Here is a 15,687-nt window from a genome sequence, read left to right as displayed (position 1 = left end):
GGTGATATTTTTGGAGCACTTATACCGTCAGTTGGAGTCGTTCTGAATTCGTACTAAATTCAAAAATTGTCCACAGTGGTTGATCGATTATCAACAGACACTGCTCAACGGTTCTTGATGATTGATACCAAAATGGTTGCAATCAGATCAATGGTTTTGCAAAATCGACTTGCACTTGATATCTTATTAGCAAAAGAGGGTGGAGTCTGCGGCATGTTGAAAATTCAACACTGCTGTAGTTATATCCCAGACAAAAGTAAGAATCTAGAGGGATATATTAGGAATATTACAGAATTACATGAAGATTTGACCCAACTGGAGGTTGACCGTGTTTTGGAGAAACTTGGTAAGGGTTTTTCCTCTATAGGTCAATGTTTTTCTACCATTGGGAGTAGCTTATTAGGGAAAATACTAATACAGGTTATTTCAGTAGCTGTCGTGACTATCAATAATAATGATATATAAACGTTGCAAGTGTAGTCGAGGAAGGAAGAAGGTGACTGAATCAGATAACAAGCGTAAAGCCAGAAAGAGAAAAAAAGACGAAATTGAGTTAGAAGACATGAGAGGAAACTATTATGAAATGATGAAAAACTTGGATGAAAGGATGCTGAAGAGAGAGAAAAGTAGTGAACTTTAGATAAAATAAAGATGGTAATTGGTATGATGGGTATTTTGTGATGGCTCAAAAATGCCACCAAAGGGGAGATTGATGAGGGAAAATAATTAATGATTATTTCCCCAGTAACCTTTTTACTAATAGTGTGTGGTGAAAAATTAACGTGCAAAACACACCTACATATGGGGGAAACGCTTTACTCATGCGTGCACTAATGCATGACCAGACTAGGCCGCATTTCCTGAGAGAAACGCTTTGCGCATACATGCACTAATGAGAACGAATGCATGAAAAGACTAGGCCGCATTTTATTTTCAAGAAATAAAATAATGCCACTTTACACTAATGCTTCTGCCTAAAATAATAACATGTAATGGTGCAAAGGTGGGTGGTAAACAGTGAAAAGTGCACTTCGTGAAATAAATAAATGTTTATATTTTATTCATCGTAGTATGGGCCTATTTGGTATGACAGATGGGAAATAGAAAATGCAAAACAAGCAAAATTGTCTGAATGAAGGCGCGAGAAGTCAAGGTTGAACATTTACAATATGCTATTATGTGCCTGCCAAGTAACGGAAGGATGGCTGTGGGACGAAGAGAATAAACTTCTTCTGCTGAACAAGCACTGATAAAACAATGCGGCATATGAAAGGAAATGGACGTTTGCAAACGTGATTGAGACGGTGGGAAAGTAGTGGGACAAAGGATGTTGTTAAAAACACGGACATGACATGGTGGTGTGATTGAACACCCCCTAAATCAGCCAATGAGTGACTGAGTTTCTGCAAGTGTTTCAACAATGTAGGTTTTAGGGTATAATTGGGGTGCCCTGTGGGGGTGGAGTTATTGATTAGTGGTTCGAGGCTCATCTGCGGGTGGCTCGTCTGCTGGAGAGTTAGAGGGTGATCGTCGCTGTCCGTCGGTTTGCTGAGAGAGGCCTAGCTGTTTTCCTGATCCTGCATGCTGTTAACTCTTTGTTCCCTGACTCTATTTCGGGGAATCCCCCACTATCTCCATGGCCAGGGGTGTAATATTTCTCTGAATCTCTTGGGTTAGTATAGCTACATGATTTCGTACTTTGCATAATTATTTGCAAATGTGTTTTTCACTGAAACATATGTCTCTTTACCTATCCACTCCTTCATATGCATTTGCTGTATGATATGAGTATGACACTGTTTGCATTTGATGATGATCTTTTTCTCTCCACGTGAATTTACCTTTGTTTGCTTTGTCAACCTGTATGCAAAGAGCACTTCTCTCATTATTTTTCGATAACCTTTATTAATCTTACAGAGAGTCTGTGATTATTTAGACAAGATAGATAGATAGTTCTTATTATTACCATCAACTTCTCAACTATTGGTCCATCGACCAGAGGAAAGAGTTGGTGTGCATGATCAGTCATGTATTTAGAGTGTCAAAAATATGAGCCTGTAAAGTAAACAACTGATCAACGTCTTTAAACCTGAACCCCGCGCGCAACAGGGATTTCAAGAACTGGGTGAATGAGTATGGGCCATTTGCATGTGATGTTATTGAGTATCAATTGGGCGCAAACCTCTTCATCGCCCGATACAGCAGACCACAGGATTCCCTTCCATCAAGGTGATCACGTTGCAGCACAATTGTCCCATGCGCTCTTTTTGCGGTGTGAAACAAGTTTAGGGAGCCATTAGGGAGACCAAAGTAGAAAAGTGCCATACAGAGCCCAGGTGAAAGAAGCTGCTACCGTTGCAGGCTCTTTATACGGCAGTTGCCTTCAGAAATTTGCAGCAGGGCTACCAATCAGCTAGGAAGCACCGAGAGCCGAAAGGCAAAGTATTATTTGTGCAAAATGCGTACCCCGTGAGTTTAGCATCCAACTACACTCAGAGTAGAACAAATCGTCAAAGAAATGCAAACAAAAGAGCGATTTTTTCGGGTTTATGAAAAATAAATTTATTACATAACACCTTGTTTTAACAATGTCATTTTTTAATTCAGAATACTTGCATCATTCATGTAAAATAGTTTTGATACAGTACATTGTTATGTTACAGTCCTGTTCCTTGTAAATTCAAAGGATCTACTTAACACCTTCTTTGCTGTCTTAAGGACACCCTAGAAATTGTGCGGACAAATTTAAAAAAAGAATAAAACTAAATACAACTGTAATCCTCTACACCAAGCCAGCTTTCAAACATGACGAAACATACGTGCGGGTGCTACTCACCTTTAGGAAGGCTTCTGTGCTTCCCCAATTCCAAAACATGCTCATGTCAGCAAGATGAGACATAGACTCATTTTAGTTTGTCTAAGCTTAGGGATTTAGCTCAATTGCAACGGATGCATTTACTATCTTGTAGCAGCTGTAAAACCAGTCTAGTGACAGGTTTTAACCAAGAAAAACAATACCTTGTTTGATGAAAATGAATCTTTGGGAGGCTCTTGAGAAACTTAAAATGCATTTTTTTTAATCTAAAGTACTCCTGCAGCATTGTTGGTCATTAACATCAATGGATGCGAAAAATGAATCAACATGCGCAAAAAGAAAATCACAAAACTGTACCAAATTTGTCTTCATTAATCATGGTGATTGTGTTTTTACTTTTCTTGTCATGTTAATACATATGCTTTAGAAATTATTTGAAGTAGTCTGGATACTATTGGTCAGACAATGTTGTTACATCGAGAGAAGTCACCACACATACAACAAAAACGCTTGCTCCGTCACATTTCACAGCTTTAACTGCTACAGACTGTCGCTGACCAATGGTCAGCCTGAACCAGGTCAAGTAAACGATGGAAGTAGCATACCCATAACACAAACTGTTCGAGCACTTTCATTCAAGTTTAACCCCAAATCTTTACGACTGAGGAACCACTACTCCGTTATGTGAAAAGTGGAGGACCCTGGCAAATGGACACGTTGAAGGTGTGGTTGTACAGTACATTCATATGGTCCAAGCCAGGCAGGCAGCTGCATGGTCAGTCCTGCAGCTTTAGTGACAGTACATGGACATTAAGGTGCAGCTCAGTACCGGTGCGTTTGATGGGAGTACTGTGGAGGCTGTTGGGAGGTAGTTGAATATCCCATGCTGCTCTGTGGCTGTGACGTGCTTGGTCCAGGGTTAGGATAGGCAGCATGTGGATTGGAACGCTAGAAATGATAAGATACAGAACGTATTAGTCATTTACAAGAAGCAATTTTTACAAGTCCATAGACAAAATAAATTGTGTGCAATCCCATGAATGGTAAAGAGAAAACTGTGATGTTATTTTTAGATCTTGAATAAACTTTAGCTTAGTTTAACAGTTTTCGTAAATGTACTGATCAGTATGCAGAGGTATGGTACCGTAACTAGGCTGACTATATATACCCATACTTCTAACTCAAGACAGATCTCAATGCTCTAACCTTGCTTCCTTCATACCATATTATAATCAATACAGCATCGAATGAAGTCATCATAATTGATCCTACTCACTAGACTATATGCAGGTTTCTCCAAAACCGGTCCAGGAGGGCTAGATCCATGCCGGAATTTTAAGATGACTACATTTATCTAAATGGAGATATGCTAAAAATCTGGCATGGATACGGCCCTTCAGGACAAACTTTGGAGAACCCTGAACTATAGATATTAAGTTGTACGTAGTAAATGCCAATAGGTCAATATGAGAAAAATATATATTAGGCCAAAGGCACGGCCAACAACTAGGCTATTAACAAAGTTCATAAAAAATTATGCTACTTTTCACTTCAACATTACGATCACAGTAAATCAACACCACGATTAAATGAATGATCAACAACATCAAATGAACACCTTCCTCCCATTTCATAAACTTGTTTCAAACAAACACTGAATGCTTTTTTTGGAGGGTGGGGTGGTCGGGGTGGAGGGGTCAGGGGGTGGTAAAAATGTTTTGAACAGTGAATATAAGAGTTCAAGTTTTTACATGCTCTTCTATGAAATTAAGGCGAAGACAAAGGCCACCATATATGGGAAGAATGAAAAGTACTCCAGGAGTACAGACAACAGAGACTGCACATGCAGAAATTCATAACTTCATTTGTAGGGTCATTACTTTTCTCTGTTCTCATCATGGCAATTAGAAAGGATAATGTTACTTACCCAGTATCTGTTCTTGGCATGTAGAGCTGTAGATTCACATGCTTTGCATATTCCCGCCATCTGGTGTTGGGTCCAGATGTTTACATGTTGTTTTTCTTCGAAGAAGTCTTTCCAGGCCCAAGGTAGGTGACTCCTCCTTTCAGTAATAGTGCACATGGGTATCGACTCCATTGTTAGATTGTTTTCCAACAAAGGGTGAGAATGGAGTAAGTAAGTGTAGAATAGAGATGTCTATGCATATGTATGTAAAGTAAGAAAACTGCAACAGGTATAGTTACCCGGGGAGAAGGGTGGGCGCATGTGAATCTAAAGCTCTACATGCCAAGAACAGATGGTTACTGGGTAAGTAACATTATCCGTTCGAGACATATGAGCTGCAGATCACATGCTTTGCATAGACTATACAGCAGTACACTCCCAAAGCGGTGGCTAACCTGTAGCTGATGCAGTTGTTTGAAAAAGTGTTTTAAGTACTGCCTGGCCTACATTAGCTTGTTGCCTCTACACATCTACACAATAGTGCTTGGTGAATGTGTGTGGTGTAGACCATGTTGCTGCCTTACAGATGTCAGCCAGGGGAATATTCCTTAAGAAGGTCATAGTAGCTTCTATTTTGCGGGTGGAATGCGCTCTATGGGGTATTATCAAGGTTCTTTTTGCTTCTGCATAACATGTTTGGATACATTTCACGATCCATCTTGCAATGTCCGATTTAGATATGGGTTTGCCTTTGTATGGTGGCGAAAAAGCAACAAAAAGCGGTTTTGTCTTACGAAGTTCTTTTGTTCTTTCCACATAATATAGTAGAGCTTGTCTAACATCTAATGTGTGTAGAGCTCGTTCTGCTATAGAATCAGGTTGAGGAAAGAACATAGATAATTCATCTGATTGATTGATATGAAAAACAGAAACTACTTTAGGAAGAAATTTGGGATTGGTTCGAAGAACCACTTTGTCTTTGTGAAGCTGAAAGAAAGGCTCTTGTATAGTTAGTGCCTGAAGTTCACCAACTCTCTTTAGGGAAGTGATTGCAATAAGAAAGGCAACCTTCCATGAGAGGAATTGTAATTGGCACCTGTGCATTGGATCAAATGGTGGAACCATTAGCCTTGTAAGGACTATGTTTAAGTTCCATACTGGTGCAGGTGGGACTCTTGGTGGTATCACTCTCTTTAATCCTTCCATAAAGGCCTTAATCACTGGTACTCTGAATAGAGATAAGCGTTATCTGTTTTGTAAGTATGCAGCTACTGCTGCTAGATGCAAGCGAATGGTTGTTTAGGCTGGTCCAGGTTAGTGTAAGAGATAACAGATGATGTTTTGCACCGAAGCATCAAGGGGGATGGATATGGTTATTGTTACAATAGATACAGTTTCCATTTTGATGCATAACATGCCCTAGTAGTAGGCTTTCTAGCCTCTTTTACGATATTCATACAGGCTGGTGGTAAATGTAAATAACCAAACTCTAGGACTTCAGGAGCCAAATCGCTAGGTTGAGTTCTTTGGGATTTGGATGCTTGATTTCTCCATGGCTCTGAGTGAGGGGACTGGAGTTGAGATGCAGCTTTTGGTGTGGAACTACTGGGAGCTTCAGCAGGGTGGTGAACCAAGGTTGACGTGCTCATGTGGGAGCTATGAGAATCAGTTTGAGGGATGTTTGTCTGAGCTTTCGAACTACCAACGGAATGAGTGGGAGAGGCGGAAAAGCGTAGGCAAATATCCCAGACCAGTTCATCCATAGGACATTGCCTTTGGGGAGAGGGTGTGGGAACATGGAGGCGAAGCTTTGGCAATTTGTTTTCTGAGCTGTGGCGAACAGGTCTATGTGAGGAAATCCCCATTCCTGAAAGTAGGGGAGGAGAATCTGGGGATGAAGTTCCCACTCGTGGATTTGCTGTCTCTGTCTGCTGAGAAGGTCTGCAACCTGATTGTTTACTCCTGGAAGATGTGCTGCCAGGAGATGAATCTTGTGGTGTATAGCCCATTTCCAAGTGGCTTCTGCTAGGCATGATAGTGTCCCGCCATGTTTCTGTATATAGTACATAGCTATCATGTTGTCTGTGCGGACTAGGACAGCTTTGCCCAGGAGGTGAGACTGAAAAGCTCTGAGCGCTAGAAACACTGCTAGTAGCTCTAGGTGATTTATATGGAGACTCTTGTACTTTAGACTCCATAACCATTGGATTGTGTAATTTTGTAGGCGAGAACCCCAACCAGTGAGCGATGCATCTGCTTTTAGCACTGTCTGTGGAACAGAGTCGAGAAAGGGCCGCCCTTTGTATACATGTTGTGGGTTCCACCACTGCAGAGAGCGAAGGGTGCGGCCATCTACCATCACTAGAACGGTCAACTGACCCTGCTGACTTGCTAAACATTCTTGACGGGGAAGCATGTGAAGTCTTGATCGTAATTGTTCCCCACGCAAGATGCCATCTTTCCTAGCAGTTGCATGAATACTCTTGCTGGTAATGATTGGTTAGGCTGAAACTGAGTGAGAAGGGAATGAATACTGAGAATTCTCGCTTTATTGGGAGAGGCTAGAGCATTCTGAGTGTCTATCGTTGCTCCTAGATAAGTTTGTGTGTTGGAAGGCTGTAGATGAGGCTTCAACGCGTTCACTGTAAACCCTAGTTGGTGTAGTAAGTGAATTGTGGCTTGAGTGTGTTGGAGACACATTTGGTTAGTGCTTGCTTTGATGAGCCAGTCGTCCAGGTATGGGAAGACGTGGATTTGCAGTCTTCTCAGATGGGCTGCGACTACTGCCAGGCATGTGGTAAATACCCTGGGAGCAGTGGTGACTCCAAACAGTAGTACTTTGAATTGGTAATGATGACCCACTATCATGAATCTGAGGTATTTGCAATGAGCGGGATGAATTGGAATGTGGAAATATGTGTCCTTTAAGTCTAGAATAGACAAAAAGTCGCCCTGCTGTAGAAGTGGGACCACAATGTGGAAATGCTCTGATGATATGTAGTGGTTTAGTTCTCTGAGGTCTAGAATAGGTCTCAAGGAACTGTCCTTCTTGGGAATTAGAAAATACAGGAAGTACACGCCTGACCCTTGATATTGTAACTGTACAGGCTCTATGGTGCCTTTTAACAAGAGAGACTGGACCTCCTGTTCGAGTAGGTGTAAATCTTCTGGTGACATTTTGTGAGAGCGTAGTGGAATGTTTGAAGTATTGTTGGTAAGCTCCAGGCAATAACCATGTTGGATAATTCCTAACACCCATTTGTCTGTGGTGATAGATTGCTAAATGGGGAGGAATTGTAGAAGACGTCACCCGGCAGGGGTTAAATGATTGGAAGGGGGGGGGGGGGGGGAGTGTAGGCAAATCACTGCTTGTTAGGGGAGGGGGAATTACGTGGTGTGAAACCTTTACCCCTACCTTTGCCATGGTTACCTCTGTATACTCCTCTAAAGAAGCCTCTCATAGGGGAAGACTGATTGTTGCCTTTGTACGAGGCAGCTGAATTATCCGAGGACATGGTTTTCGACCCTCCACGATAGAAGGAGCGACAAAGGAGCCACGATTAGAAGGAGACTGTAGAGCTTGTCAAATGGAGTATTTAAAATAGACTGTTGGACTTAAGGTTTGAAACAGAAATCCTCAACCATACATGCTTTCTTAATAACACACTAGTGTTGATCTCTCTAACTGCGGTGTCAGCAGCATCTAAAGCACATCTAAATGATGAATTGGAGATAAGCGTACCTTCCTGCACTAAATCCTCAGCTTCTGCTTTGTGCTCATCTGGGCGATATTGCAGCAATTGCTCCATTTCATCCCAGTGTGCTGTATCATAACAGGCTAGTAGAGCCTGGGTGTTGGCAATGCACCAATGATTTGCTGCTTGGGCGACTACTCTTTTACCAGAGGTGTCTAACAGTTTTGACTCTTTGTCTGGAGGGGGAGCATCCCCTGTAGTTTGTAAATTGGCCCATTTATGGGCATTAGAGACAACCAAAGAGTCTAGTGGTAACTGCCCTTTAATAAAAGCTGGATCAGAGGGAGCAGGCTTATATTTTTGTCTATTCTGGGGGTAAGAATACGAGCGCACATAAGGTCTTTAAAAATTATCATTGGCATGTCTCATCATAACTGTGAGCATAGATAAAGTCTGGCTGGCAATTTGTGCTGTACTGAGCGTTTCAAATAAGAAATCTTCCTCTAGAGATTCCTTGTGTAACTGTACTCCATGATATTCTGCAGCTCTCGCAAGTAATTCTAGATATCCCACATTATCGTCAGGAGGGGAAGGCTTTGCAGGGTAAAGATCTGGCTCATTATCTTTTGGAGAATCAGTGTTGAAACCATTCCAGGGATCTATCGGTAAAATATTGTCCCCCGCCCCCCCCATCTCCATCATCATCAGGTGGTGGAGAGTTAGTTGGTGTAATGAGTAAATGCTCTAATGGTGGGGAAGGTGGTGCAGGAGAACATGGTGAAGGAGGCGAGGGGTTAGTATCGACATTCTTCTTCTTTAAAGGAATATGATAAAGTGTGTCCTCTGATTCAGGTTTGCGCTTCTGAGGCGGTTTAGTAAGGAAATGTCCTGCATCTGGATTTATATAAAGTACCTTTTGTGGATTTCGGTGCCGGGATGGAGTGACTTTTTGGCGCAGAAGGTTTAGGTTCCGAAGCTGTCTTTGATTTCGGTATCAAGGATTTCAGCTCCGAAGCGGTTTTCAGCTTCGAGCCTGAAGGTTTCGGCTCGGTGCCCGACTTTGGCCGACTCGATCCCGAGCCGGAAGGCTTAGCGACGTGTTTAGGTGCTAAGCCAGAGAGCAGGGCATCAGAAACATCTTCTCGTGCTGACCATGGCCCGAAGGCGGGAGTGGAACCGAAGCCTTTTGTTAGGGCTGATTTGGATTTTTGGGCAAGTGGTGTTCGGTACTCATGGGACATTAACCTTGTTATAAGTCTTCTTTCATCTCGGAGTCCAATTCTGGAATTGATGCAAGTTCTTCTGGTTCTTCTTCGGCCCCTTGTGTGTCGAATTCGTGCTCGGATCCTTCCCCGAAGATGTCCGGCATGTATTAGACGTTTTGACTCTGCATTTCGCGACATCAAGCACGATAATCGCTGAGCGTTTTCTTCAATCGAAACGATCGGCACGCGTCGCAGTCCTGTTCGCTGCGCTCCGGAGACAAGCACAAGTTTCACACTTCGTGAGAGTCGGTGTGTGGATACTTCGCATGGCACCGAGCACAGAATTTGAATGGAGTACGTTCCTTCGACTGTGAGGTGGACCCAAAGTTTTCCGATCGAAATAGAGGTTTTCCTCAATGGATATGATATGCGGAGAAGTGGGATACGCATTTGAAACAATACCAACGTGGGTAGAGTGGATTGCACACCAAGGGGAACCCAAAGAACGGTTTTGAACCGAAGCGCAGCAATACACGTCTGAACCCGATGGCGGGAAAAAACAATATAAGACTGGAGTCGATGCCCATGCGCACTATCACCGAAAGGAGTAGTCACCTACCTCATGACCGGAAAAACTTCTTCAAAGAAAAACAACGTGCAAACATCTGGACCCAACACTAGATGGCAGGAGGAGGCAAAGCATGTGATCCACAGCTCATATGCCGCAAACAAACTATTCTCCAGAAGGTTCCGATTCCTATACCCAAAATGTACTTGATACTCATAAAACCCTCCATAGACAGATCAGTTATGGTTGACCATACTCATCTAACATGTCTACAGTTTTAAAGTTGAGGTCCATATTGAATACGAATGCAATCAGAAAGTCTTCTGGCCTTCTAGGTGGTCAAGTTCTGCTCAAGGCTCTGTCTGGGACAAAACTGTGCCTGCCAACGGCCCTCTGCTTTCTCTATGTGTAACCCTTTTTTCACATCACAACCATACTAATACAAGTCACCTAAATTAAAGATCGAGAAATTAACACTCTATGCTGTTGAAATGCGCATCAAGTTGAGATGGGTGAAGAAGTGCTGGTTTCAACTTGACTAGAAAAAGATACCAGTCCTGGTGCAAGGCCTCATATGCTTGAAAGATAAAACTGTATCTTTCCAAGGCCCTGCACCCTGTTACAACATGCCAATTCCTCCCACCATGTACCAGATACAATAGTGATGGAAACATTTTTGCCATTATTTCTACATTTAAGAAAACACTTCATGCTGGCAGAAAGGTTCATGCTGTGGAAAAAAGTGGCATAGCTTAAATACAAACAGGAACTTATGGTAGTCAAACCCACCATTTTCCTAGAATAGAGACAGACATTATCTGTTGCCAGATATCATCAAAAATATATACACAAACAGAGTGCCTTAAAAACAAGTTTTTAGATGCACGAAGAACTAACCAAACTTGAAGATTAGCATCAAGTCAATAGGAAGAAAAACTTGCAATAACTCTTTCTAGGCTGCGTTTTTTTGTACATCCATCCTTTGGTACTGTATTCTTTCATTTGCAACTGTTTGTTTAGCACGGCCATCTTTAGAGGGAATGGACCTCTCTCATGCATCATTTTATTCAAGTGACCAAACAATTGACCCAAAATCTGGCCTTCTGTGCAGTGTCGAGCAAGGGCTTTGTAAAGCAGCAATGTGCTAAACTGTGGCAACTTCCCTGTTTGGCTCTAAGAAGGCATGGAAGGGTCTTGCTAAGAAATCTTAGCCCAGCATCTATGGCTCCTATAGATGGTCAAGACTAAATCCCTCCTGGAGGTTTTGTAGCTTGTGAATCCTCAGGATTTCACCTGTTCACAAACCATGAAGTCTCTTCCACCACTGGGCTGTAATGTGTTTAGTGTTGACAAGTGTGGTCAAATCACCTATCAAATAATCAAATCTCCTGTCTGGGGTATTTCTGTTCTATCCCACAACAGCTGAATATCTCGGACAGTTAGTCTCTGATGAAGAAGTATGTACTTTGTATAAATATCCCAAAGAACTATACACAAATGCAAATCTGCATGTTATGCTTAAAATAGATCCAAAATATAGCTTTACAAAATCAATTCCCCTATCTTTAGTCCAACAACACTCGAACAGAGTTTTGAGTTAGAGAGTTCTAATTTCAACACTGGGTTGAATTGTCCACATCGCTACTTGGGATGACCTTTATACATACTAAAGAAGCTAAAGAAGATGCTATTCCTCTTGGAGGTTTTACCAGGTTTGACACAATGCACCATTCCAATCCCCCCCATTGCATTTCAAGATTGACAACCTGGACAAGACCTTCACTGGATCTCCAAGCATTTATCAGATTGCCTCTTACATCTGTCTCCTCATCTCTTCCTCCACACCAGTTCCTTCTAGTGCCCTTAAGGGCATAAACCCCCTTCCCCACTAGATACAATTTTGGCCTTAATGCTACAACTATTAAGATGGCATCCAGTCCATCCTCAAACGTTACTTTTAAAAGTTCAACAATAACAAACCTTGGTCCAGAAGTAACATGATGACTTGTGGCACTGGACTTTGTTTTGAACTAACCTAAAGAGTAGGAGGTCTATTCTGCACCATTAAAAATTCTACAGAGGATTCAGGTCATCCTGAATTTCAAATAAACATTAACAATTGGTGAAAGCATCCAACCAGATCCAAAGACTTCTTATACTGTTATTCCATTTCCTAGAATTCTCTCCTTTATTTCAAGTCACCATGACTTATGCTCTCATGTATTTAACTAAGCCAACAGTCTCTACCCGAGCAGCCTACTGCTCCGGTGTGCTCTGGAAGCATTACACTGGCTCCCAATCCATAAAAGAATCCTGTTCACGATCCTGATAATCACCTTCAGAATCTTTCACTCATCAGGTCCTCACTGTCTCCGGCCCAAGTTTGCTCGCAATGTACATCACCGTACTCTTAGATCATCCAACGCCAATTTGCTAAAACCCCCAGTGTTTAGATGTGTCTCTAAAGGGGGAAAATCTCTCGCAGTGATTGGCTCCAAAGTATGGAACCAACTCCCCAACCACCTTTTTTCTATCCAATCAGAAACTTTCTCCAGGAAGGCCCTGAAAACTTGGATCTTTACAGCTCCTGCCGCACTATGCCGAGTACTTATCTAATTCATTCCTTCACCCTCAGGTACCCAGTTCATCAAGCGATCCGCTTAGCGCCATGATGCTTCTCGGAGTGATAGCTGCGCTCTACAAATTACCGTTAACATAACATGTAAGACGACGAAAAATTGTCTGCTGCATCATTACTTATGTTGGCCTAAAAGCATTTTGTTAACTACAAGTGCCATCAAATGTCTTTGTAGACCTTCACAATGAATGGTGTGTCTATAAAGGGATAGAGCAAAATGTCTCCAACCAAAGCGGGGCTGTTACACCTCCAGATGGAGTCTCTGTTCCAAGAGCCAACTTGTGTCCTCAGTTTTGACAAGGCTCAAGTTGGAGGATCACTTCTCAAACTGTAATCTGCTAAACTAGGAAATTCACTAAATGCATTTACAAAATTGACAAACCCCTTTATTTTTAGAGGGAAAATTAAAACCTGGGGATTCCATCCCAGCTCAACACTGCATTCTGGGCAATTATTCTCAGTTAACATTTGAATTGTGATCAAAATCCTTTATGGAGGGAAATATGGACATGTGCTTCATTCATCCTTAACACATCTCCCATTGAAATGTGTATGCCCATCTGCAGCAGAGGTTCAGCACAAACCTTTTGCAGCCCATTTCTAGCCCTCACACGACACCCAAATGGTATAATAGACAGTAGCTATCACCACGCACATCTCCATCCATACAACAAGCTGCATTCCCCACTCCACATATAACCTTCTTTGGACACTATCAAGCTTATGCCACAGAGCCAAGGCTTGTTGTAACTTGATCAAAGCAATTCTGGTCATCATGCACATCAACAAATGCTTTACATACTGGAAACATTCAACACATGCACTGTTGCTTGCAAACGTTCTCACTTGTAAAAACTTTGGACAAAGATAAAGGCAGCGTGATAAGGTGACAAGCTATACAAATCCTAAAGACAACAACAGCCTCCAAGGAGAATTGCATTTCTGGATAAAACATCAACATGCTGAGGATAAAAGAGCACAGGACAAAAAAATATATAATCAGAATGAACTAATCAGCCATTGCACGAAATTGCTGATCTCAAGGTTATCACTTTATTCCAGAGTTTTCAGGGGGTTGCAATAACATACAGATTGTAGGACTGAGAAAATATGTTGCAAATGGTATGACAGAGGTATGGTTGACATAGATGTATATTCACATATTTACATCCCCATTCTGCTTCTGTGTGCCCTCTATGTTGCTCACACACATCCCTACTGTCCCACCTTGCCATCTGCAGAGTTCAAAGCCAGCTGCATCATCTACAAAGTGATCACAGCTGGCACCCCACCTATCTTGCTGACAAGCTCAGCACGTCTGGTAGGTCTGGGCAAAAAAGAAGACAGGACACCATCAAACTAGAGCAAAGAAGTTCAAAAACCAAAAACCAAAGGAATAGATCAGCACCATCTATGCATTTGGGACCTGGCAAGTATTTTTGTATTCATCTGAATCGCCATAGTCCTGCTCAAAATTAAGGGAAGAGATACCTCTTAAAAGAACACTATGACATGACACATTAAAAGTCCACATCGGTTCTATGAACCCAACTTCCCTTCCATCAAAAACTGACTACACTTTTGCCTTTGACCAAGTACAGAGAACCACTGCCTTTCAGTTCAGCTAGGTTCACCCTACACGAATAATTAATACACAGTGTATACAGCAGCATATCAGTGCGATTGCTCCATGAAGCTGTTAGACATCTGAGTTGGGCACATTCCCAGACCAAAACTAATGAGGCAAACATGAAAGTTCATTGACCTGGCAAAGGTAATTGCCAAAAGAAATATCACAAGGAAATGGTAGGCAAGTAAAGCTCCTGAATTATGATAGTGACTGCAGGATGTTGTGAAATGGACATGGGCAGAAGCAGCCACTTTGATGGACCTACGTAGAATAAACATCAAAGGCCCATCAATGGAATCTTTGGAAATAATTTTAGTAGCACTAGAAACCAAATCAGACCATTAGACCTACAGTCTCCATAGCTGTCCTGGCACGTGTTGATAACATTGATGACTGTTTTTTGTTTTAGGGAACTAAACGCTGAAATATATTGTAGTGAAGATATGGTCTTTACTGGAGTTGACAGACCAAAGCTGTGGGGTGAGGTGGGAAGGGGAGTTTCTAAGTAATAGTGTGTTGGTTATTCGCTGTACCAAACATTGGCTAGGAATGATTCCATTACCTGTATAGGTCGCATCTGATTAGTGTCTAACAGTAAAGTCGCAATGCTTAATTTGAAGAATATATACAGCTGGTTCTGGGAAGAGAACACTTCAACTCTTTAGGATATTGTGGAAAAATGTTTATTGTAGCTTTGGATTCTGTGGTTAACAAAATGATTAAAAACGAATAAAAAAATGCTCTTATACATTTGAGTTTAAAAAAAAAATCAATTCTCAACTGGTGTTAGGAAATTCAGACCTGTGAAGAATCAGATTTGTATGGGTACATCATTGGGCACTAAACAATGATCTTGCAAATATACGGTTGTATAAAACTTTTAATTGCAACAATCTCTTACCTACACTTAACACCAAGCAACTTTTCAAAGTTCAGAAATAGAAAAGCTCCTAAGAGAAGCATTAGAATTAATGGGGATGATACCACCAACCAATGATCATAAATAGAGGACATCTAAAAAATGTAACCCAAGAAGACAGAGGATTGAAAATTGGTAATGCTCCAGAAAAATGCCCATGAAAGATGGCATGCAATTGTTTTTAACCTCATACAAAGTGATTCTTGAGATCTCCAGAAGTTTGCCAGCTCACTTGAAGCAAATACTGCTAGGCTCATCCTAAACTAGGAAAAATCAGTAAATTTCAGAGGATGCTAGTGTGACTGGTTCTA

The 15,687-nt window shown here is 41.7% G+C and overlaps 1 protein-coding gene across 1 annotated transcript in view; it reads right to left on the bottom strand.

Moving 5' to 3' along the window:
• Positions 1-2,536: 2,536 nt before the first annotated feature.
• Positions 2,537-15,687, bottom strand: part of CDK8 (cyclin dependent kinase 8) — a 218,225-nt gene continuing 205,074 nt past the window's right edge. Inside the window, exon 13 of the mRNA XM_085621614.1 lies at positions 2,537-3,763. Coding sequence (XP_085477740.1) covers positions 3,638-3,763 — 126 coding nt within the window. The 3' untranslated portion in view covers positions 2,537-3,637. The remainder of the gene's footprint in view (positions 3,764-15,687) is intronic.

This window comes from Triturus cristatus, chromosome 8 (assembly GCF_964204655.1).
Source record: "Triturus cristatus chromosome 8, aTriCri1.1, whole genome shotgun sequence".
In the NCBI taxonomy this organism is placed as follows: Eukaryota; Metazoa; Chordata; class Amphibia; order Caudata; family Salamandridae; genus Triturus; species Triturus cristatus.
Note: the sequence above shows the minus strand (reverse complement) of the source record. Positions and strands in the feature narration are given on the sequence as shown.